General features: G+C 62.4%; 3 protein-coding genes and 2 long non-coding RNA genes across 15 annotated transcripts; 2 read left to right on the forward strand and 3 right to left on the reverse strand.

The window, feature by feature from the left end:
- SIX5 (SIX homeobox 5) lies at positions 520-4,646 on the reverse strand. The gene is made up of 3 exons (XM_021094581.1): positions 3,758-4,646; positions 2,029-2,831; positions 520-1,765 (listed from the first exon to the last, which is right to left on the reverse strand). The coding sequence occupies exons 1-3, from the start codon at positions 4,558-4,560 to the stop codon at positions 1,158-1,160; spliced, it is 2,214 nt and encodes a 737-aa protein (XP_020950240.1). The 5' UTR covers positions 4,561-4,646; the 3' UTR covers positions 520-1,157.
- LOC110261013 lies at positions 3,758-5,535 on the forward strand. Its single transcript, XR_002344697.1, has 2 exons — positions 3,758-4,552; positions 4,855-5,535. It is a non-coding gene; the product is annotated as an uncharacterized LOC110261013 (long non-coding RNA).
- DMPK (dystrophia myotonica protein kinase) lies at positions 5,447-16,010 on the reverse strand. Of its 11 annotated transcripts, none has more exons than XM_021094585.1 (15): positions 14,949-16,010; positions 12,748-12,839; positions 12,411-12,494; positions 12,238-12,333; positions 11,609-11,757; positions 11,374-11,467; positions 10,862-11,068; positions 10,535-10,783; positions 9,749-9,834; positions 8,384-8,492; positions 7,475-7,632; positions 7,290-7,387; positions 7,091-7,137; positions 6,694-6,779; positions 5,447-6,342 (listed from the first exon to the last, which is right to left on the reverse strand). In XM_021094585.1, exons 1-15 carry the CDS (start codon positions 15,106-15,108, stop codon positions 6,183-6,185), a joined length of 1,875 nt encoding a protein of 624 aa, XP_020950244.1. In that variant the 5' UTR covers positions 15,109-16,010; the 3' UTR covers positions 5,447-6,182. The 11 variants fall into 11 exon arrangements, 9 of the variants coding, with proteins under 9 accessions (XP_020950244.1, XP_020950246.1, XP_020950243.1 ...); XM_021094587.1 differs by having other exon boundaries at positions 6,694-6,783; XM_021094584.1 differs by having other exon boundaries at positions 10,520-10,783.
- LOC110261014 lies at positions 15,967-17,900 on the forward strand. Its single transcript, XR_002344699.1, has 2 exons — positions 15,967-16,094; positions 17,637-17,900. It is a non-coding gene; the product is annotated as an uncharacterized LOC110261014 (long non-coding RNA).
- DMWD (dystrophia myotonica, WD repeat containing) lies at positions 16,413-23,109 on the reverse strand. The gene is given in 6 exon segments (XM_021094582.1): positions 16,413-16,970; positions 17,297-17,371; positions 18,169-19,428; positions 21,087-21,269; positions 22,495-22,613; positions 22,616-23,109. Coding segments are annotated over 6 exon segments (1,998 nt in total). The 5' UTR covers positions 22,929-23,109; the 3' UTR covers positions 16,413-16,922.

Below are 23,380 nucleotides of genomic sequence, written 5' to 3' on the forward strand. Positions count from 1 at the left end.
TGCGGCTTTGTGCGTTTGCCTGGAACCAGGCTGCCTGAAGCATGCCCGCCCCAGGCCCACAGGCCTTTCACGGCCCCTTTCTACCCAGGCGGGCGGTCAGGAGGAAGGAGCCGAATGAATGAAATGCGGGGAGGCAGGTGTCCCTCTGCCCTTCCTTTGGCCCAGAATCCACCAGAATCCAGTGGTTCCACCCTTGATCACGCTCCCCTCACTCTGCTCCCCGCCCTGTTCTGGTTATATTTATTATTTTCAACCAAAATAAAGTGGAAGCTTTGTTACCAGCAAGCCACAAAGGCGGGCTCCCCTGGTCCCCCTGCTTCCTCAGGCCTCCCAGGGGCTCCTTCCACTCAGGATCTGTAACCCCAGGTTCTGCATTTTGAAAGAACCCTCACTGGAGGCACCGAAAACCTAGCCTCCAACAGCTGCCCCCTCGGGGAACAGCGACCAGAAAGCCAGAAACTCAAGGTGGGCTTTTTGCAGCTCAGGGCAAGTCATTGTAAGGTAACCCACACCCAAGAGTTCCTAGCTGTCCGTTAACTTTATTTTAATTGAAATGGAGGCATAACATGTCCTAGAAAAATAAAGATTTAGGATATAAACTAGACATGGGATCAGGGCTGCCCCGGGGCGGGGGGAATCTTTGGTCTGGGGCTGGACGTGACAGTGAGGGCGCCAGTCTGAGAGGAGCCAGCAGACGCCCCCCCACACCTGCATCCCTGGTCGGCAGGAAGGGCCCGCCTGCAAGGGTCTGTCAGTCTCTGCCCGGCCTCCACCCTCGGATTCCAAGCAGTTCTGGGAACACTGGGTGGCAGTGGAGCTATTAATAGTGTTTTAGGGAGTGATAGGGAGAGGGCTCGAGGGGGTTGGAAAGCCAGCCGCTTTCAGCTGCTCACAGCTAGTACCAGGTCGAGGGGGCAGAGCCCCTGAGTCAGGACCCCCTATGTCCCCCTGTCGGTCACGGGACAGAGCAGGGAGAGGGCCGGACGCTGCTCCTGGACAGGAGTGGCCCTCCAGGCCGTGGAGCGGTTGCGCAGCCACGGGGGCGGATGTAGTGTGTGTGGAATCTGCAGACGGCGGCCGACGTGTCTGGGAGAGGCTCCCGGGCCGTCCTGGATCCCGTCAGCACCATTATCAGGGGAGACCATGGGCCCGGCGGGTCACAGTTCCAAGGGCTCCTCCACGGGCACCGACTGGAGCTGGGTCAGCACCTTGGTCTCTGCTTCCAGCCCATCAACCTCGCCCGCCGCCGTGGCCCCCAGGAGCAGCCCCTCGGGGTCGGGGTCCGGCAGCCTCAGCACAGCGTGGGGGGCCTGTGTCCCCAGCCCCTTCTCCGCCTCTAGTAGCCCCTCGGTGGCCGTGCTCAGTTCCAACCCGGCTGGCCAGATGGGCACGGCCGCGGGCGACAGCAGGAGCCCCTCGGGCGGGGGCGCCGGGAAACCTGGCAGGAGGCTGGATGGGTCTGGGGCGAAGGGCAGGTTGGTGGCGGTGGCGGCGGGCGGCGGCTGTGATGGCTGCTGCGCAGAAAGGGTGCCCAAGGCGTGGGCGTCCGGGAGAGCGGGGCTGGGGGCCACCGGGAGGGCTCCTTCGGGCACTGAGATGGCCGCGTCTGGTTTCAGGGGCAGGGCCAGGCTGGGGGCGGGCGGCAGGACCTGGGAGACCAGCATGCTGGTGGGGAAGGTGGCGGTGAGGATGATCTTGCCCTGCTGCACGGCCACACCTGTCACGATGGGGCTGCCGGACACCGGGTTGGCCAGCAGGAAGTTTCCTGTGGGGAGAGGAGATGGGCCAGGCGCAGAGGTGAAGGCTAAGCGGCTGGACGGCAGGCAGGGAGACAAGCCAGAGGCCAAAGGAGCCCCTTCGGGGTGAGGCCGAGTCTGTGACTTGAGCCTCACGGTACTACCTGGCACAAGAGGGTCGGGGACCCACCAGGGACGAGCTCCCCACTCTCCCCCCCACCCGACAGCACCATCCCTCCACAGTAACTCCTGCACCCCTGCACCCCCCCACCCAGCCACCGCAAGGGGGTACCTGGGGCAGTGGCTGAAGGCAGCTGCAGCGCAGTCACGCCCACCCCGGAGTTTATCAGGTGCACATTGGCAGGGCCCGCGGCAGCAGCCACCTTCACAGGGCTGCCTGGCCCAGCTGCCAACAGCTGCAACGGCCCCACAGCCTGGGGCAGGGTCACCACCTGCGAGGTGGGCACCACCTGGGGCAGGTTCAACAGGGGGGAGGTGGGGCCCAGGCCCGCGGGGTAGCCAGGAGGCGGGGAAAGTGGCACCACTTGTGGAGCGGCCACAGAAGTCACTGGTCCTGGGGGCAGAGGAAAGGTGGCGGCCGGTGGGGGCCCAGGCACCACTTGGGGCAGAGGTCCTGGGACCTCCTCTCCAGGCGGCCCTGAAGCAGCCACCTGGGCTCCCTTGGTCTCAGGGGCTTCAGGCTGAGCCTCCTCCAGTTGAACCTCCCCAGTCTGAGGGTCCAGGACCAGGGAGGTCTTGCCCTCGCTGGCCCCCTGGGGGCTGGGCTGCGGTGCAGGGGCGCCCCCGCCCCCGGTGAGCAGCAGGGGGCCCAGGCTGGAGGCCTCGCCCAGGGCCAGGCTGTTGATGATGACGGGGCTCCCATTAAGGAGCACTGCTGGAGAGCTGCCGGCGGCCAGGAAGCTCCCGTTCACCAGGATGGAGGAGGAGGCGGGACATGGTGTGGGAGGGGCAGCCCCAGCCAGGAATACGGAGCCCTGGGCGGGAGGCTCAGCAGCCCCTGGAGCCACCCCCCTCTCCAGGTCCTCGGGACTCCGGCTGGACTCGTCCTCAGTAGCGGGGTTCCCATCTGACTCGCTGGTGGGAGAAAGGATTGTGAGCTGTGTGGCCCAGCGCACTGTTCCCCGCTGGCCTGCCGGCAAACTGCTCTGCGGGAGCACACGCCCACCACGGCCCCCGCACCTTTCCCCAGCCCCAGTTTTGTGGACCACTTCAGGGGGTCATGAAACCTCCTCTCTGAGGCCACCCAGGGACCCCTGGGACGGAGCCTCTGCCAGCCTGGCATTGAAACCACTGCCTAGGGCTCAGGCTGGCCCTCCTCCCCCTGGCAGGGCCCCGGAGACTGAGCACCCAGGCTGCCTGAAATTCCCCGGGGTGGCCTGAAAGCAGCCAAGTGGCTTCGGCGAGAGCAAGGAGGTAGTGGCCGGCCCAGCTCCTGGTGCCCTCCCCCCGGGGCGCTGGAGGAGTGAGCGGCCGGCGCGCAGGGTGGGAGGGGAAGAGCTAGGGTTACAGGGAAACCGGAGCTGGGGAAGGTTCACGTTTCACAACAAAGACAGACGACCGACCACGCCGTTTGGGCCCTGAGGCGGGTGGGGGGCGGGAGGTGAGGCCGAGCAATGGTTAGGGAGCGCCTGGCAGCTTAGGGACCCGAACAGGCCCCTGTGCCCGGTAGGGTCGGCAAAGGCCCCTCCTCCTTTCCAGCAGCCGCGGGTTTTCTCGCTGCCTCCCCCGAGTCTAGCCGCGGACACAGATGGGATCTGGGACGGAGCCTAGAGCGGAGCAGAGGGAGGTGGTCTCCCAGCCTCCGCAGCAGGAGCACCGGTGTCGGAGCGAGGGCCGGGGCGCGTGCCCGTTGCATCTGCACAGATTCCCCGCGCTGGGCGGGCGCCTGAGGGTGTGTGCGGGGAGTGTCTGAGGAGTTCAGACAGCGGGCAAAGGGGAAGGGGACTGGTGGATGCCACGTCCCCAGGAAAGGAGGACTGGCGCGGACCGGGTCCCCTCACCTCTTGCCCGGCGCGCCGCCGCCGCCCCCGGTCCGGTCGCGCTGGCGTCGGTTCTTGAACCAGTTGCTGACCTGCGTGAGCGAGAGGCCGGTGAGCGTGGCCAGGCGGCGCTTCTCGTCCGGCGTGGGGTAGCGGTTGCCGCGGTAGCAGGCCTTGAGCGCGGCGCGGGAGCGCTCCTTGAAGCAGTAGACGGTCTCCTCGCCGTCCCAGATGGTCTTGGGCAGCGGGAATTTCTTGCGCAGACGGTACTTGTCCACCGCGCCCAGCGCGCGGCCGCGGGCCCGCTCGGCCTCGTGGTAGCGCGCGCGCAGGTAGAGGTCCTGCAGGAAGGCGTGGTGGGCGGCGGGGAAGGGGCGGCTCTCGAGCAGCCGGTAGAGCTCAGCGTACTCGCCCCGCTGGAAGGCCACAAGGGCCCGAGCGCGCAGCACCGGATCGCTGCCACGTAGGCGCTCCGCCGGGGGCAGTGCGCCCAGGAAGCGGCTCAAGCGGCCGGCGTGGCCCGCCTGTAGCAGCGCCTCGCACACGCACGCCACCTGCTCCGGCGAGAAGCGGAGGCCTGTGGGCGGCTCGGCAGCGGCCTCGCGGGGAGACCCGGGGACGCCCGGGGATCCAGGGTCCTCCGCTTTCACCGTCGCTTCGCCCGCCCCGGCCCCGGCCGCCGCCGCCGCCTCACCCTCGGCCGCCTGCAAAGTCTGCAGGAGCTGGCGCGCTTCCTCCTCCTCCTCTTCGGCCGCCGCCGCCGCCGCCACCGCCTCCCCCCCAGCCGCCGGCCCCGCGCTCGGCTCCGAAGGCAAGGTAGCCATGTTTTGCAACTTTGGGAAGTTCCTCCCTCCTTCTCCTCCTCCCTCGGGCTTTCCCCAGCCCCCTCCCCCGTCCGTCCCCTCTCCCCGCACCCCCCTTCGCGCTTCCCGATCTTCTCCCGCCGACCTCGCGTCTCCCCCCCGCCACCGATGCCAGGTCCAGCTCCTACTAGGGTCTCTGTCCCTGTGACTGTGTGTGTGCCCGTCCCCCTTCCCGACTGTCCGTGATTCTCCCTTTGTTTTCCCTCCGCCTCCCGCCGCGCTATTTGCCTCCCCCCGCGTGTGCCTCTGGCTCAGGGCCTCAGTTTCCCCATCGGGACAACGGAGAAGGTAACGGGCCGTCCGGGAGGGCTAAGGGCGCGAAGCCACCTCCGCCCTGAGACTGAGCTTCTGCATGCCTCCGTCTCCAGGGTCCTCAGAAGGCCCCCCTTACTCCCCATCTCGGCCAACGCTCCGCCCCTCGGAATTCCCGGCTCCGCAGGGGGGCGGGTCTGGCTGGGAGAAGGGGCGGGGAAAACGGGCTAGAAAGTTTGCAGCAACTTTTCTTGAGCTTAGGTCCCTGGAACGGATGCGCGTGGCCCGCGCAGGCGCAGTGGCAGGAGGATGGCCGCACGCGCCGCCCGCCCAGCCCCCTTCTTCGCGGCGGTCTAGTGGCACAGCTGGGCCACAGCTGGACAAGGGGCGGTGCCGTCGAGTGGCCCGCTCGTCTTCTTCTATTGGCCGGAGGTCGAAGCCACACCCTCATCCCTACCCCCACCCCTGATTCGTCCGCTTCGTCTCCCGCTAGCTTCCTGCCAGGCCATTGGCCGCCTCCACTCGCCTGGCCGGATTGGCCCACTGAGTAGCCTCCTGCCCTCCTTGCAAACAGAGCCGGCACGAAGTTCGAGCATTCTGGGCAGACGAAAGGGCCTTTTATTTGCGAGGATCGGGGGTGGGGTCCTAGGTGGGGAAAGACAATAAATACCGAGGAATGTCGGGGTCTCAGTGCATCCAAAACGTGGATTAGGGTGCCGGGATCCTGGAGCCTGTCAGCGGGTTGGAGGACAGGTCAATAAATACCCACACTGCTGAGGCGGGCGGAGCCGGCTGTGGCTCCGAGAGCAACGCACGTGAGGAGGAAGGCACGAAAGTCCCCGAAAAAGCGGGGCTGTCAAAAGCAAAAGGTTCTCCAGAGAGCAGGCGGAGCTCGCGCTAGACGTTCGCCGCGTAGAGAGCTTTCCTGGGAGGGCAGGGCCTCATGCACACAGAGGATTTGTGGTTTGCGAGCCGATGTGGGTGGGGGTGCCTGGAAGGTGAAAAATAGTTGCTTGAACCCTGGCCCTGCTGCCTTCTCTAGGTCGCAGTTTGCCCACCCCCGTCGGGGGGCCTCAGCCAGGCCGGAGGAAGAGAGAGGTCCGCGATCCCCTCAGCAGCAGCAGCTTTCCAGGCTACAAGTCTCGCTTGAGCCGCGGCCCCCACTCCTCCCTCCCCGGCCGCCAGGGGGCGGGCCCGGATCACAGGGCTAGAGCTGGGGCGGAGACCCACGCTCGGAGTGCTGTGAACCGGAGGCGGTGGGAGTGGCTTCTGGGCGGTACCCGGGTCACCCAACTCTCCAGCAGAGCCCGAGCGGAGGACGGGCTCGGGTTCTACGGTTCAGGCGGCGAAGGTGGCTCCCGGGCGGGGTCAGACTGCGGCGAGATGGCCGGCGCAGGCCACCAACCCAGTGCAGCCCAGGGCGGCGGCACCAGCCAGAGCAGCGGCGAACAGGAGCAAGGAACGCGCCTCCCGTAGGCCAGGCCTAGGGACCTGCGGGGAGAGGGCGGGATCAGCACCGCGATACGGGACTCTGATTGGCTCCTGGGACTTGCCCCGCCCATGCTCGTAAGAGGGGCCGAAACCCTCCCTGCCCCCTGCCCTTCCTCCCAGTGCGGGCAGCTGTGGTTGGTCGGCTCGCAAGCCTAAGTCTTGTCCGAACTCATCATTGGCTGCTTGGTAAAGACCTGCTTTGATTGGCTGCCCGAGCCTTCCCGCCCCCCAGACCCCGACGCCCCGCGGCAGGCCCGGCCCCGCAGAGGCTTAGCTAAGCACAAGCGGCTTGGGTTATGTGGAGCTAGGCTGGGGCGCGGCGAGCGGGCGGGCGTGAGCAGCCGGACGTACCCTGGCAGGGAGCAGCAGGTGGCGGCGGTGCATGGGGCCTGGCCCCACCAGCGGGCACTGGCCCAGAGCCACGGCCGGGGGGCCATCTAGCTGGAGAGAGAAGGGACAGGTGACCCGATCCGAGCTCAGCTCGGCTCGGCCGCCCTCAGCGGGGGTCGAGAGACAGCGAGGGGAGTGGAGGTCGGGGAGGGCTTCTCGGGAGATCCCGGCTGGGATTTGGAGAGAGGCCTGAACCAGGGATATCTGGTAGATGTGGGGCTGAAAGGAGGGTGTCTGCCGACTGGAACCTCAAAAAGGAAGGAGTGAGCCCTAAATCCAGGCGGGGGTACAGGGAGATGGGGACAGGGTCTGCACAGGGGACAGCAGGCTTGACGCAGGGGAAAAAGAGGGGTCTTACATGGGAAGGTGGATCCATGGCCCGGGGACTGGGGACCCCCGTGACAGCTGGAAGGAGAAGAGAGAGGCATAGGGCGCGTGGAGGGGCGGTGGCGCGGCGTGCCCCAGCCTGGGCCCCTCGCCTCCCCCAGGTGTCCACACGCGCCGCGGGCCCACCTCCTCCCGACGCCCTCAGGAAAGGGGGCGGATGAGGGACTCGCCTGCGGCTCCCTCGGCCTGAAGCAACTCCATCCGCTCCTGCAGCTGCCGAACGTGCGCCTCCAGGTCTCGGTTCCGGGCCTGGGCCTCCTGGAGTTGACTGCAGGTAGGTAAGGACCGTGAGCCCTTTGGGATTCCGGTGAGAGAGGCCGCTAAATGTAGTGACTGTCCCGGCCCCGACCCCGACCTGGCGAAGTTCTGGTTGGCCAAACGGATGGCCTCTAGCTCCTGGCTCAAGCTCTGCCGGCTAAGCACCTCCTCCTCCAAGGCCTCTTGGAGCTCCCGCAGCGTCACCTCGGCTTCTGCCACCGGCTCCAGAATGGCCTCTGGAACTGCCACTTCAGCCTGGGTATGGGAAGCAAGCTTAGGGCTGCCTGTGGCCCCAGGAGCACTGGAGACTTGGGCATAGATTCCAGACCGGGGGGGGGGGGGTGCTCCCTTGACCTCTATTCCCGCACCTCCTAGATCTTTCTAGAATTCCCACAGCTCCTGCAGCGATCTGAGCCCTCTCCTTCCCTAACCCCAGCCCAGCCCTGTCTCCAGCCTTTCATCTGGTTCCCTCCCATCCACCTTCCACCCCAGAACTAAAGGGCAGTTCCTACAACACTCACCAACCTGACCATGGCCCTCCCCTGCTCAAAATTTCTCCAGCCTCTCAGTGCCCTGAGCGAAGGCCACCCGCACCAGAAGGCCCTGTGTCGTGTGTTTCTGCTGCCCCTTCAGCCTCCCCTCCCTGCTTCTGGAACAGTTCAGCCTCACCACCACCCTTTCATGGTTAAGAGCAAACCAGCTGGTCCTACCACAGGGCCCTCACTCACCCCTGAGGCCCTCTTTGCCGACCAATGGCTGCTCTGCCTCCTCCGCCTCCTCCTCCAGGGCTTCCCTCCCCACAGAGTCCCCTCCACACTCGCTCAATGACCTCTTCTAACGTCTCTGTGGGGATCACAAGTGACTGACGTGACCTTGTCTCTCCTGTGTTTTCCATCGCTTTCTGTAGGCTTCTGAGAGCTGAGCCCTCCATGGCACATGCCATCCCTGAAGGCCTGCCCTGTCTCTCACATTCGTCCCTCACTGACTGTCTCCTCCAAAGACTCACTGTTTCCTCTGATCCGGGCACTGTGGGTTCCAGGCTGGGCTCTTGCAATGGCTCAGGCAACGGCTCGGCCTCCAGTTCCATGGGCGTGGAGCCCAGGATCTCCTCGTCCCTGAGGAGAGGGCAAGGGGAGGAAGAGTGGCCTCACCCAGAGGCTGCTGGTCCCCTGGGTATAGAACCAGGACTCCCTAGCCTGTGCACGTGGGGCAACCAGACCCGAAGTCCCTGTGGTCTGAGGAGGTGGAGAGGCCGAGTGAACAAATGCCAGGCTGGTGGGACAGGGCCTCCTCTTGTCAGGAAAAGGCATGTGCCTTGCATGACCTCAGGCCCCTGGCAGCTGGCTGGGGTCAGGACACCCATGTTCTAGATCTGCTCATCTCCTCCACCTCCATGTGGCCTCTGCAGGCCTCTCTCCTTAGGGCCTCAAGAAGTGAGGGGATGGAGTTCCCGTCGTGGTGCAGTGGTTAATGAATCCGACTAGGAACCATGAGGTTGCGGGTTCGATCCCTGGCCTCGCTCAGTGGGTTAAGGATCCAGCGTTGCCATGAGCTGTGGTGTAGGTTGCAGACTTGGCTCGGATCCCGTGTGGCTGTGGCTCTGGTGTAGGCCAGCGGCTACAGCTCTGATTCGAGCCCTAGCCTGGGAACCTCCATATGCCATGGGAGTGGCCCAAGCAATGGCAAAAAGATAAAAACATAATAAAATAAAAATAAAAAGACTTTGTGATTAAGTGAATAAATTCAATGAGTTTGTGTTAAGATTGAGTTAAAAATTCTAAGCTTACTATTTTCTAAGACATAGAGGTTGTTACTATATAATAGAAATCTAAAAGCAGAAGGTTGGAAGATTCTGGAAGGCCGAGCCTGTGACTCTGAGGTTTTACAACTGAATCTAAAATTTCAAAATACTTTTCTTTTTTTTTTAGGGCCACACCTGCAGCACATGGAGGTTCCCAGGCTAGGGGTGCAATCAGAGCCGCAGCTGCCGGCCTACATCACAGCCACAGCAACACCAGTTCCGAGCCACATCTGTGACCTACACCACAGCTCATGGCAGTGCCGGATCCTTAACCCACTGAGCGAGGCCAGGGGTTGAACCCTCATCCTCAGGGAACTAGGTGAGTTCGTTACCACGGAGCTACAATGGGAACTCTGAAAATTTCAAAACACTTATGGTCTGAGAATTTAAGGTCTTAATAACTCTGCTCCTAAAAGTTCTTAGTCCCAAAAAAATAAGGTTCCAAAACGGACCCTGCCATTCTCCTGGGTGCCAATGGGCCAAGATACGACAACCCCAAGAGACCTCTCAGGGCCTCTGGAGGCAGGTGCCCCGTCCCCTCCTCTCAGGCTGTACCGGGGCAGCACTTACCTGAGGGCCATGCAGGAGTAGGAGTAGCCCACGAAAGGCAGGTGGACCCCCAGGGGCATGCCTTCCCCAATATCTGACAGCGTCTCCTACACAAGAGAAGCACAAGAGATGGGAGGTGACCGGTGGCTGTCAGGGATGCCCCTTGGCAGCCCTTGGCTTAAGTGCTCCACCCGCCACAACCCACCCCAGCTTGGGGTCCATCTAAAGTGGATCCTACGTCATTTTCTTTTATTATGTTCTGCTGCTTCCCTCAGAGCCCTCGCCGCAGTATAACTATAACCTTCTCCAGACTGTAAGTAGATGAGAGCAGGGATCACGGCTGGCCTGGTCCAGGTGTCCCCAAAGGCGCAGCACAAGGGCACTCAGGCTGAGCCAGCATGGGCTAGTTGGTACCAGGGCTGAGAGATGGCCTAGGAAGGGAGATTCCTCAATGGTGTTTTCCTGCCTCTCAGCTCTCATCCTTCCAGGTCTCAGCTCAGATAGTCCCCTCTTCCAGGAAGTCCTCTGGAATCTTTCATGCTGGGTCAGGAGGCCCCACCCCCTGCACCCCACCATCTCAGCCCTGGTCTCTCTGGGGCATCATTGTCTGAAGACAAGTCTGTTTCCCCCACTGGACTGTGAGTCTAGGTCACCGCTGGGTCCCCAGCACTGGGCCGACACAAAGCAGATGTTCTGGGGAAGGAATGATTTCAGGACCCCAGGAGGAACCTCAGTGTTATGGCGGAGGAATGAGGAGGTACCCTCTTTGGAGCAGGGGTCCAAGGTACCTACCCCGCCCCCGCTCACCATGGCAGTGAGCCCATCTTCCACCACATCGAAGTTGCACGTGTCCGTGGCACTGTCAAAATCTGGTGTAAAGGGAGGCACGCTGTCTCGGAGGCTGTCCCAGTCAAGGCCAAAAAAGAAAGGATGCTTCTGGAAATCGCCTGCTCCATTCCGGCCCAGGCGCATCTCCCGCGGACACAGCAGCTGCTGGATGAGGTCGCGAGCCTCCTCAGGGACCCCTGCATCTGCCAGCGGTAGAGACAGGTGCTCCTGCTCAGAGGGAGAGGGAAAGAAGGGCTGTTACCTGGGCGCATGTGCGGAGAGACTGGGGTTCCGGGCTCTGCTCACCTTGTAGTGCACGATCTTGCCGTAGGTCTCAGCCGTGGAGTCAGCGTAGAAGGGCGTCTGCCCATAGAACATTTCATAGGCGAACACGCCCAGCGCCCACCAGTCACACTCGGGCCCGTAGCTGCCAGTCCCCGGCGCGCCGCCCACGGCCTGCAGGATCTCGGGAGACAAGTAGTCCGGGGTGCCCACCGCCACCAGGGACCGCACCTGAGCCAGCAGGACAGAGTTGGGCTTGGCCCCGCCCTTCCCAGCTCCGGGTCCGCCGCCGTCTCCCAACCAGGACGCTGGAGCTCAGGATCGCTTTCTGCCTGTTCTAACCCCGAGCCACAGGCGGGGGTAGGCCTGGGTCACCTCCTCCCTTCTTCTCCAAATCTAGTCCTGCCCCTCACCCTCGCTCTGCCAGCGCCCTCAGCCCTGCCTCTACACCCTGCACCTGCTGTGTCGCTCCCGACACTACCCCCCAGTTGTAGCCCGAGCTGCCCACGACCCGCGCATGGCTCACTACCGCTCACCGTTCCATCTGCCCGCAACTTGAGGCAGGAGCCGAAGTCCGCCAAGCGGATGTGGCCGCAGCGGTCCAGCAGTATGTTGTCTGGTTTGATGTCCCTGCGCGGAGGGAAGGGGTTGAAATGAGCCTCTCTCGTGACGTCTTAGCAGGCTCCACCTCTCTAGGCTGCACCCCAGGGCCCCACCCTCCCAAGGACCACACTCTCCAACCTCGCCCCCTTCAGCCCCTGCAGAGCCCACCTGTGCACGTAGCCCAGCCGGTGTACCGAGTCTATGGCCATGACAATCTCGGCCAGGTAGAAGCGTGCCATCTCGGCTGGGATCCGCTCCCCAAACTTGCTCAGCAGCGTTAGCAGGTCCCCGCCCACGTAGTACTCCATGACCAGGTACTGGGAGGGGGCGCGTCATGAGCGGTCGGTACCCCGCCTCGCTGCTGATCGATTGCTGATAGCCCGGGACAAAGACTCCCAGAGGCACCTCATCCCTGGGCAGAGACCCCGCAGTCCCAGCCCCAAGAGATCTCCCAGAGACACGCCCCTCCAACCCTCACTTTCCCAGGATGTCACTGGACAGAGATTCACTCCCCCCAGAGAGTCGGAAAAAGAACCGAGAGGCCTCCCGATGTGCAGAGTGTGGAATCCAGTTACCCCTGCCCAGAGGTCCCCACATAGACTTGAGACTGTTTCATTCCAGGCAGTGCCCCGGAATCGGCCTGGGAAAACGGAGGTAAGGCACCTCTCCGATACCGGGAAAGGAAGGCCATTTCCTCCCACACACACAAACACGCATTTTGAAGCAGGGTCCCAGTCCTAGAACTTCCTCTCCCTGCCGCCGCCTCGGCAACTGACAGCCTCAGGCGGGAGGCTCACCAGGTAGTTCTCGTCCTGGAAGGCGAAATGCAGCTGCGTGATCCAGCGCTGGTCCCCGTTCACCAACACATCCCTCTCTTCGCGGAAGCACGACACCTGCAGAGCACCCAGAGCAGCTGGAGCGGGAGGTGGCGCCCGAGGGGAGGAAGGATTCTCAGCAGCACGGCCCTCACCTCGCCTCTCTTCAGCATGTCCCACTTATTCATGATCTTCATGGCGTACACCTGGCCCGTCTGCTTCATCTTCACCACCGCTACCTGAGGGCCCAAACAGGGCAGGGGGGCCGAGGGGGCGGGGGAACCGCCGGGCTGGTCGATCAGACGCCCCGGGACACGGACAGGTTTGGCCCCGCCCAACTCGCCGCGCCATGCCCACTGGCCCCAAGCCCCACCTTAGGTTCTAAACTCAGTCATTCATCAATTTCTAAGGCCCCGCCCCGAAGTCCTCCGTCCCGCCCACTGCATAAAGAGTCAGGTCTCCAACCCCACCGAGGGGTGGCTCCAGGCTCACCTCGCTGAACGCCCCGCGTCCGATCACCTTCAGAATCTCGAAGTCATCCCTCTGCAGTCGGGCTTCCTTAAGCCTCGCCGCAATGGGATCCACTGGGGGGGCAGCAGGAGATGAGAACCGAGAATAATAGGGACTGACCCTGGAGGCAGGAGCCAGCCCCACCCTCTGTCCCCAGTCTCCCCTCGCCGCCCCTCCCCTTTGGACTGTATGCCTCCTAAGGTCTCCACATAAACGTTACACGAGGTCTGCGGAACCCAGAACTGCCCGCAAACAGAGAGAGGTGGGATGCCTGGGAACCCCTTTCTGGGGTTCTTGGGGGCGTAGGATGGAAGGGTGAGATAATAAGTCCACCAAAGGGAGGCCCTGAAGGACAGAGAAGAAATGAGGCCTAGTTTCCTGGGTTTCAAGCCCCTACTGCTGGTGACCCGGCCCACCCCCCAGGTCTCTCACTCGGTCTGTCCTGGACTGTGGCCCAGAGCATGCAGTTTAATCCAGCACCTCCAAGCTCAGATGCAGGTGGCTCTTGGGCCACACTTTGGGAAACCCTGAGTGAGACCGGGGCTGGGAGAAGGTATGGGAGTCCCGGCTCCAGGGCTGCAGGAGTGGTCAAGTGTTACCTCCGCGCTTTAGACCGCAGGGGGAGGCTTTCCTATCACCCCTACCTACAGCAGGGGAACCAAAGCCCAGACAGCGAAGTCCTCTGCCAAGGTCCTAGGCTAGCGATGTTACAGAGGGTGGTCTGGGAGGGGGAAGCAGGGTGGAGGCAGGAGATGGGCTGGGGGAGAGGGAGGCCTGGACTCCTGTGGGTGGGAGAAGCAGGGAGCTGCAGAGGAAGGAGGGAGGGAGCAAAGGGTACAAGCAGGGCCGAGGGAAGAGACAGTGGGTTACGGAGAGGGTTGGGGGTTCGAGGAGAGTGGGCCAGCAGGGCGGCAGCAGCCAGGGCCCGGGATGGGGGAGGGAGGAGAGCGCCAAGACATTGAGCCCTTTTAAGGCAGCGGGAACCCAGGCCCCCTCCCCCGCCCAGGCGGCCTGGCAGGGGAGGGGCCGCAGGACGCTGCTCGGGCCACAAAAGGAGTGCTCCTTACAGGAGAGCTAGACTCTAGCCCCCACCTCAGGTCTCGGGTTGTCCTGCCAGTCCAACTCCATCCTCTGCAGAAGGGGGGCTGAGAGAGTTACTAAGGGCTGGGGGTGTGTGGGGAGAAGGTTCTGCCAGAGGCCTAGTAGTCTCGCCCTTGGCCTCCACCTTCCCATCTGCAAAATGGGAAGAGGAAGAGGAGCAGGGCCTTGGGCAGAAAGAGATGGACCCAAGAAAAGAGGGAGCGGGCCAAGGTGGAGAAACGAGACAGGGACACAGTGCCTAAGGACCAAGAGCAAGCCACTGAGGGACAGGCTAGTGGAGGGAGAGAAACCCGGGCGAGCCTGAGTCCTGGCCCAGGAGGGGGTGGGGGGAGACAAGGTAGGAGACTGAGGCTGCAGCAACTTCCCTGTGGACCTATCTCCAGGAGGAGACTTGGCCAGAAGGGACTCTTGGGTGGAGGGGGCAGCATGGAAGCTACAGAGAAGGTGGGCCCACCCACAAGAACCCTAAATTGTTCCTCCTCCAACCAGGGGGTAGAGGAGGTGCTGGGTGGTGCCTGTCTGTAGAGCTGGTTCCCCGCCCCCCACCCCAGGGCCTGCCTGAGTCACCGCACCCTCCCAGGGCCTGGGCACCTGTTGGAACAGCTGGAGAAGCTGGCGCCGAACACCTGCCGGCCGGCCACACCCCTGGCAGCTGCCCCGCGCTGTCCCCTCTGCTTGCCCCTACGCTCAGGGAAACCAGGGTGGAGGGCTATAGAGCCTATTTTGGTGGTGGGGGGGAGTCCTAGGAAACAGGGTTCCCCATCTGTCCCTAGGCCTCGGCTCAAGGAGGGGGTGCTGGGGGACCAGGAGAGACTGTGCCCAGTCCAGCCTACCATGGCTCCCAACTCATGGTTCTGAGTCATGGCTGCCTGCCCTCTGGTGACCCCACTCTGCCCGGCCAGGGTGGCACTGGGGAGAAATGTGCCACCCCAAGACCCAGGCCCAGATGCTGGGCCCCTCAGTGGGAGGCTTTCCCCATGCCCATCCTGCATCCAAAATCAGTCCCTGCACCCAGACCCGCCTTCTCCCTCTGCCCTGCCTCCTGCCCTCAACGTGGGGTTCCCACAAAGGTAAGCACTCACCCCACTGCAAGAAGTCGGCCACATACTTCTCCTGGGCCAGGTCGGAGGCGCCCAACTCCTGGTGGACACCCAGGAGAAGGTCAAGCAGGGGCTCCAGCCCCAGGAAGCCGGGGTCCAGCACCAGCTGCTGAAGCCGCCTCAGCCGCACCTCGGCTGACATGACGGGCAGGCAGCACCATGGCCCCCTCCCCGGGCGGGGGGCTCAAGGTCCTCCTGTCATGGGGCCTGGAAGGCCCCGTCCAGACCCTGGGGCCCTGGCCGCATGTCTGCCTGTCCCTGGCTGTCCCCTGGGCCTCTCTGGCCACTTCTCTCTGCTGGCTGCTAAGGCCTCCTCCCCTTCTCCCCACCCCTTGGTCCAGCCCCCTCTAGCCTCCCAGCCTTAACCCCTCACAAGCCAGGCCCCCCCAACTCCCTCCTTCCAGGCCCCTCGGAATGCTTCAGTGTCAGATGGGGGGGGGGGTTAGAGAATCTCAACCCTCAAACTCCCCTCCGCCAGAAAAGGCGGAGCCCAGTGGAATACCATACAGATGCCAAGGATGAGCCCTCCCATTTCCCAGAGGGGACCAATTGAGGCTCAGAGTGATCTGGTGACACCCCTCCCAAGCTCTGGAGTTGGGAGGGAAGAAAAAGGGTTGAGGCCTGGGGAAGGGAGGCAGGAGGCCAGGGCAGCTTTGCGGGTGACTCAGCCAGGGATTCAGACTTTGGGACGGTTTAAATTTAGCCCTCAGGCCCTCTGCTTTACGCTGACTTTTTTTTGGCAGGAGGTGGGGAAGGGGTGGTGAGAGAATCGGGAAGGGAGGCCCTCAGGAGCCAGGACCAGGGGTGATCAACTGGACAAAGCCTGGGGGAGGCAAAGGAGCCCCCAAAATAGCTCCTTGGACTCTGGCCGCACAGCCACATTCCTGCCCAGGCTAGGATTAGAAACAGAAACATTTCGGGGGGTGGAGGGCGGAGCGGGGAGACACCAGTCCCTGAGGCTCCGGAGAGCCAGCCAGGAGGGATTTTCATTGTCCCTTCCAGAGTGGACAGTTTTCCCGAAGGGAACCATGGTCTCTGGCTGGCCCTGGAGACCTGGGCTTGGCCAAGGCTGGTGCCTGCCGCGCTCACTCTGGGCACCACGGGAGCTGTCTGAAGGACCCTGTCTGGGTAGGCCCCCGTGCTATCTCATTCGCACACTTGGCACCAACTTTTAAAGCTAAGGACGACTTTGAAGGGAGGACGGGGGGCAGGGACGCCTGTCTCTATCCAAAGGGCCTTGTCTGGGGGTGGCCAGGGACAAATGGACCAGCCGAGTGCCTGGTGCGTGTCCCTCCTCTGGCCTTCAGTGTTTCCTGCCATCAAAAGGGGGTGGGGGGAGGAGGGGCCGGGCCTAGGCTCTTCCTCTGGATACAGTGGGTTGATTCTAGAACTGCTGCGAAAGCACACACACACTTCCTCCGCGCCTCTGCAGAAGGGAACAGAGACGCTGTGAAAACAGGGAACTTTAGTATAAATAAGAGGTTCTGGGGGAGGGGGTGCCCCCAAGGGGCTTCCATAATTTAACACTCTTCAAAAGCACAAACAACAGCAGGGGCGGGGACCAGGGGAGGAGTAGGCCACCCCCTGCCCTGCCCACAGACCGAGGGGCACACTGCAGAGCTGGGGCTCTCGTGGATGGGGAGCTTCTCTCCCAGGAGTGACCAGTCACATGCTGGGGACAGGGATGAGGCTAACACTGATGTTTCAGAGGAAGGGGTCATTGTACTTGGCAGTGGGTGGGGACAAGGCTGAGGCCACATGGGTCACTACATTCCCCCCAGTGTCTGGGCCAGGCTGAGGGACCCTTTGCCCCCCATATTTGTGCAGAGTGGGGGACTGGAGCAGTCCATCCGTCATGGTTAGTCTTGTTAACACGTTGATCCATGAGGTCAGCGGGGAGGGTTACAGCTAGGAGGCTGGGGGCGTGGGGTAAGCGCCTCCCCGACATCCACGGCTTCACACCACTGTGCCGCTGGGGGAGTTGCCTGGTTGGGAAGAGATGCCCTGGGGGAGATGAGAGGGGAGACGGGGAGTTAGAGACCACATGGGCCGGGCTCTCGACAGTCCCCAGGGGAGGGAGCTGCCACCCTGGCCTTGCTCTTCAGTCTGCCCTGGAACCCCCCAGACAGAAGCCGCTGCTCTAGGCCTGGGAACTTACATCTCAGTGCCAGCAGGCGGCACTTTTATACAATAATTAAAGCCTTTGGGTGATCCTGAGCAGAGAGGATGGGGGAGAGGGGAGGCAGGGAGGAGAGGGGGGAACGGAGGTCCTTTTCTGACTGGGGGGGGCGCTGAGATTCTGGGGGGGGAGAACTTAGGGACAGTCCTACCTCTACCACTGACTTGCTGGGTGACCTGGGCCAACTTCCTTCCCCTGTCTGGGCCTCCGTCTCCTCGTCTGTGAACTAGGGAGACAGAGGGGTCACTTTCAGGATTTACCACATTCCCCAAATGCCAAAGGCCCTGCCTTGGAGATTGTGCTTTAAGTTCTAGGGATTCAGGAGCCTATAATCCCGAAACTACTCTTCCAGGGAACCAAGGCACAGCCCTCGGATCTGGCATCCTGGGCCCCTGAGCCCAAACCCTGAGGAGATATCTGAGACCACAGTTCCAAAGTCAAAAGGCGTGAGGTCCATACCTTACCTAATGGGACCTTTTTGAACCCCACAGCCACCCCAGAAAATGGGCACATCCGCCCACTACCCATCTTCAAGTTTCCCAAAGAAGTGACAAAGGTCATAAAGAGGTGGCGACGTGCTCAAGGCCACAGAGGGAGCAGAAGTACCAGTCTGGGCCCTGAGGCTGAATTCCACAGCTCATGCCTCCAGCAGTGGACTCGGATCCCAAGAGGCTGAGACTCGGTCTGGAAGCCAGACCCACAGGTGCAATCCTGCCCACAGAGCTTGACCCACAGTATTAAAAAAAAAAAATGTCACCATTCCGCTAAGAGCCAGCCAGGCTGGGCCCACAGGAAGCCCTGCCAGTAGCTGGCCATGGTCTCCACCACTCCCAGGAGTCCCTTACACTGGATCCACTCTCTGCTGACCATGGCTTGCCAAGCATTCTAGAAGGTACTCTGAGACGTCTGGTTCTGGGACACTCAAGTTTCCCTCACCCCACAGGGCTGGAGGCTGCCACGCCAACAGACCCCTCCGCCGGCGCCCGCCTCTGCCTGGGTCCCGGGTCGGCGGGGATGACTCACCGCCTTGCCCGGCCGGGCCCAGGTGCAGATGAGGCCCTCCTGGCAGGCGGTGATGATGCAGTCCTCCAGGAAGAGGAGGACCGTGAGCCGCTCCTGGGCGATCTTCTTGCACACCAGCGGCTCGAGCAGCGGCACCTCGTGGATGCGAGGGCACAGCGCCGTGCCCAGCACCTTGGCCGGGTCCAGCCGGCTGCGGGGGGCGGGGCCGCTGGGCTTGTCCCCGCCGCCCCCGCCGCCGCCGCCCCGGCTGATGTTGCCCAGGCTGTGGTAGCGCTTGTGCTCTTTCTCCGCCCCGCGGTCCCGCCGCTCCTGCAGCGTGAGCGTGGCAAAGCGGCCGATGCTGAAGGGCGTGCCCGGCTCGGCCGCCGTGCCTGGGCCGCCCGCCTTGCCGCTGCCCGCCGGGTGTGGGAGGCTGTTGGACCGGGACAGCGAGCGGGGCAGGGGGCCGGGGCCCGGCTCGCCAGCCCGCGAGCCGCTGGCGGCAGGTGGTGTGGTGCCAGGCGTGCCGGGGAGGGTGCGGGTGCGCGCCAGGGGAGGGTGGGGGTAGAGCACGTCTTCGGTGAGGTCCCACAGGCAGAACTGCGTGTCCTGGCCGGCCGAGCCGAAGCGGTAGGTGATGGAGCCCGCCTTGGGCAGCGGGGACAAGGGGGCGCCCCCGCCCGGGCCGGCGGCCTCGGGCTCCTCCTCCTCCTCGCCGCTCCGTTCCCCGTCGCCCCCGGCCGCCGTGGCCTCCTCGGCCCGCGTGGTATAGGGGTCGAAGGCCACCGCGTTGACCCAGGACTTGTGGCCGTGGCCTCGCGCCACCACGCGGCCCTCGGTGAAGGACCACACGGTGACCAGGTCGTCTTCACCACCTGTCACGACGTAGCGCCCGTCGGGGCTCCAGCACACACAGAGCAGGCCCCCAAAGTAGCTCTTCATGAGCCCACGCAGGAGCATGGAGTCGAAGTGAAAGACGCGCAGGCAGCCGTCCTGGCTGACGCAGGCCAGGTGCCGGCCGTCGGGCGAGAAGGCAAACTCGTTGAGGGGCCCCTCGCCCACCGCCCACTTGGCCAGGGGGTTGCGCGGCGCCTTGCTCTTGGCGGCGTAGACGGCGAAGCCCTCGCCCTGCTTCAGCAGGCTGTACTGCGGCGGGGCCGAGGCGCAGGGGTGGCTGACGTTGTACAGGTACAGGTGGCCGCTGGCGTGCGACGCCAGGAAGAGGCTCTCTGACTCGGGCAGCCACTTCAGATATGTCACCTTGGTCTTGTCGATCAGCCGCTGTCGGGGAGACGGTGGGGGTTGGGAGAAGGCAATCGTCCCTGGCTCCCCTCCTCCCCAGTCCACTTCCCTGGGGAAGGTCACCCCAGGTGGCCAGCGAAGGGACTGAAGGAAGCAGGCAGACACCGGGACGTGGGACGTGGGGAAGCCCCGGGAGGAAGGCTGCGCCGAGAGCCTCCACATCCCTTCTTGGGCAGACTAGCCCTGCCTTCCAGAGAACTGTTCTCCACCTAACCCCCTGCACCCTCTTTACCACAGCACGCTTGAGGCAAGAAACTGAGTCACAGAGCATCCGCTTCCCCAAGGAAGGGATCTTTGTCTACATGGCTCAGAGCACAGAGCTGTGCACGCCGGAGGCACCTGGAAAGCAGCTCCTGGACGCGTGAATGACCACCCCATTCCTGTCGGCCACCCATCTTTGCTTTTTTTTCCACACAACTCACTTCCAGTCCTGCAGGAAATCTGTGGGCTTGACCAAAATACACCCAACTCTTCCCCCAACTCCAGGCACCCTGGTCTCAGCCCTTATCAAGCCTGCAACAGCCTAACTGGCCTCCAGTCCACCACTGCCCGGTGTCTGCGCAGTTGTCAGAGAGATGCTGTTAAAACGTCAGTCAGCACCCCACACTCTCCCACTGGGAACACCACGGCAGCCTTTCTCTGGCAGGATTCTGGGGGGAAGCAAGACCTCGAGCCCTCTGGGAGCCAGTGTCTTCCAGGATGACCTTTCCTCACCACCCTATTTAAAGCTCAAGCACACTCCCCATTCACCTTCCCTACTGGGAAGTCGCCAGGGCACTCTAACACACAGTGTGCTTAGCTACTCAATAACCACCTGTCTCCCCCAGCTAGACGGAAGCTCCACAAAGGCAGGGCCCTCTGTTTTGTTCCCTGAGATGTAATATTCCCAGTGCTTAGAACAATGCCTGCCAAAGAATGAATACTCAATGAGTATTTTGTGACTGGATGAGCCAGTGTATTTTTAACCCACTCACTCTCCTCTGCCATTCATGCATTCTGTACCTTTGGAACGCCTTCTCTGAACTGAGAGAGAGGGGACAAGCATAGTTCTGGGCACAGATAAGGGCTTTCGCTGGCACCTCCCTTGTGCCAGGTCCACCCAGGACAGAGCAACCTCCATGATGATTTTACACAGTCCTGTGAGGTAGGGATGGGAATCCCATTTTGCAGAAGAGGAAAAGGAGGAAGTCATTTTCCCAAAGCCACACAGTGAGTAAATGGCATGGCAAAGATTGGAATCCAATGCCCACAGTCCCAGAATCTGAAGAGCAAGGGCTCTGGCTTCAAACAAGTTCCAATCAGTGACTAGCCTCAGTTCTCTAATCTGCAAAATGGGCATCATGATCCCTCACCCATTGGTTGATGAAACCTCCAGGACCAATGCGTTCAGCATAGGGCTAACACAGCACAGGGCCTGGGTATAGGAGGTGCAGCCGTCTTTATTAGCTGTTATAGCAGCTGCTGTCACCCCATCCTACAAATCTATCGCTCCACCCCCCCATCTCTCCCTCATCCTGCCCTGCTCAGGCCTCCATTGCTCCCCAGGCAGCTACAGTCTCAGGCAAACAGTGTGTGGGTGGGTGAATGGGTGAGAAGGGGGAGCAGTTCTGGGCCCTGGAGTTCTGGCCCCAAATCACCTCCTCGTTGAAGAGCTTGCTGGTGTCTTTCTTGATGAGATCCAGGTACTGCACCTGACCGGCTGAGAATCCCACCAGCAGGGAGATGGTCTCTGTGGCAGCAGTGAACTGGTTGAAGTCGTGGCAGGTGGGCTGAGTGCCCTTATAGATCCGCTTGTCAATTGGCTTGTTGAGGTCAATGGACTTGAGTGGTGGGAGAAAACAAGTTAATGGCTTCTACCACTGAGAGGAAGGAAGAGGGTGTTGAGGTTGGGGTTAAACCACTAAGAGGAAGCAGTGTCAAATCCCTGAGGGAAGTGGGTAGGTGGATGGGTGAGTGGTGTGGGAAGGGGAAACCACAGACAGGAAGGAGGACCCAAATCACAAACAGAGGAAACACCCAGGCAGGAAGGCCCCCCCTGCATGACCACAGTACCTCCTCCCCAAAGCTGGACCCCTCCCCAACTTCAGGGACACCCTTGACCACAGTATCAAGTTCAGGGTCCCCATAGTCCTTGAGCTCCAATTCCTTTTTAATCCCCCCAATAACTGCAGCAACTCCCCTGGGTTGTAGCACAACATACCAAGCCCCCCAAAGCTCTGGATCACCCAATCACCAGCACTCTAAAGTACAATGTCCCAGGACTCTCTTCACTTTGAAGTTTCTAAATCTCAGGATCCTCATCACAGTTCAGGGACCCATTAAGCCTCATGGTCCCCCAAATTTTAGGTGTCTAGACCATCTCTGGGCTCTCAGGATCCCCAACATTTCTGGGCACTGCCATAAACTCCAAGGGTCTCATGTCCTCTGGGACCTGTATCACTTGAGAGACATCCATCGCACCTGGGGATGTTCCCTCTGGGCTTTCATCAATTCCAGAGCTCCCATCAGCTCCAGCACCTTCATTACTTCCAAGACCCCAATTTTCCAAGACCCCCATTCACTTTCAGGATCCCTATTACCTCTGAGCCCCCCATTATTTCCAGAGCCTTCCTCATCTCTGGGCTCCCCAAGACCCCCTAGACTGCAGTACCCCTCAGTTCTCCATCACTTCTGAGCCTGCATTATCTCAGAATTTCCCATCAATTGCAAATACCTGCCGGCCAGAACCCTCAAGGACCCCATCTCAGATTCCCCATGCCTCCAGAATAGTCACCATCCCAGAACCCCCACGCATTCATTACCTAGGGATCTCACATGATCTCAAGGTTTCCCATCACCTGACGGCCATTCCCATCAGAATGGGCAGCACCCAGGGAACCTCCCATCGCCTTTTAGAATCCGGCATTACCTTCAAGAACCTCTTCCTCCTACAATGTCTATCTCAGCGTCCCCTGTCATTCAGGGACACTTCTATGACTTCTAAATCACCTCAGGGATCCCCATTCTCTCGCCAGCACCCACAGCCCCCCATTACAGGCCGCTCACCCGTTGGCTCCCGCGGCGACAGCAGCCCGGGTAGAAATAGAGCTCGCGGCCCAAATTGAAGCAGACACGGTCTCCCCCAGCGCCCAGCCCGGCCGGCGTGGCCGGCGGCTCCCCGACCCGTCTGGCTCCCCGAGGCGCACGAGGCTGAGGCGCACGGCAGGCAACGCGGGCCCGGGCCCGGGGCCTGAGGGCGGAGGGGACGGGGCGGAGCCCGTGGCGCCAGGGCCGGAGCCTGAGGCAGGGCCGGGTGGGGGCTGCGGCGGCTGGGGCGGCGCTGGGGTCTGGACGGAAGCCGGACCCGACCTGCGAGCGGCGCCGTCGCCCGGGAGCAGTTTGTAGAAGCCCTCACGGGTTCGGAACTGCGACTTGATCTCCGCACAATCCCCCATGACGGCGCCGGGGCCTGAGCTACCCTCAGTGCCGCTCGCCGCCATCTTGGGCGCCCCCCCACCACCACCGGCGTCCAGACCCCGCCGCAGCCGGACCGCCTCCCGCCGCCGGGCCCCCTGCCGGAAGTTGCCAGTCCACACCGGAAGAGGTGGGGTCGTCGCCCGGGCAACGCCTCTTGGATTGGCAACAAGATAGGGAGGCGGGTCGAACCCCAGCCGTCACTCTGGTAACAATCCTGGGCTGGGGGCGGGGCTAAGGGTTGGGCGGGGCCTTTGTGCCTGCGACCCGATGGTGGTTGGCTGCAGGGGCGGAGCCCACAGGAAAGGGGGCGTGGCTACTAAAAGAACTCTACCCCCTAGCAACGGCGCCATGGGAAACGTTTGCCTAGTAACCCGAGGACCCCGTAGAGAAAACCTCGTCCATACCCTGGCCTTCCCATTACGTCGCAAATGACTCCAGAAGACCCTAGTGTCTCCTGAAGACTCCCAACATACAC

The sequence above is a fragment of the Sus scrofa genome, chromosome 6 (genome assembly GCF_000003025.6).
Source record: "Sus scrofa isolate TJ Tabasco breed Duroc chromosome 6, Sscrofa11.1, whole genome shotgun sequence".
Classification (NCBI taxonomy): Eukaryota; Metazoa; Chordata; class Mammalia; order Artiodactyla; family Suidae; genus Sus; species Sus scrofa.

Excerpts from the sequence above, each read along its gene's own strand:
- SIX5 (XM_021094581.1), bottom strand. The coding sequence starts at position 4,560 with ATGGCTACCTTGCCTTCGGAGCCGAGCGCGGGGCCGGCGGCTGGGGGG. Across the intron at positions 2,832-3,757 it reads GGCGGCGCGCCGGGCAAGAG|CGAGTCAGATGGGAACCCCG; the intron begins GTGAGGGGACCC and ends TTCTCCCACCAG. Across the intron at positions 1,766-2,028 it reads GCCTTCAGCCACTGCCCCAG|GAAACTTCCTGCTGGCCAAC; the intron begins GTACCCCCTTGC and ends CTCTCCCCACAG.
- DMPK (XM_021094583.1), bottom strand. The coding sequence starts at position 15,108 with ATGTCAGCCGAGGTGCGGCTGAGGCGGCTTCAGCAGCTGGTGCTGGAC. Across the intron at positions 12,495-12,747 it reads GACGCGGGGCGTTCAGCGAG|GTAGCGGTGGTGAAGATGAA; the intron begins GTGAGCCTGGAG and ends TTGGGCCCTCAG. Across the intron at positions 12,334-12,410 it reads ACATGCTGAAGAGAGGCGAG|GTGTCGTGCTTCCGCGAAGA; the intron begins GTGAGGGCCGTG and ends GGTGCTCTGCAG.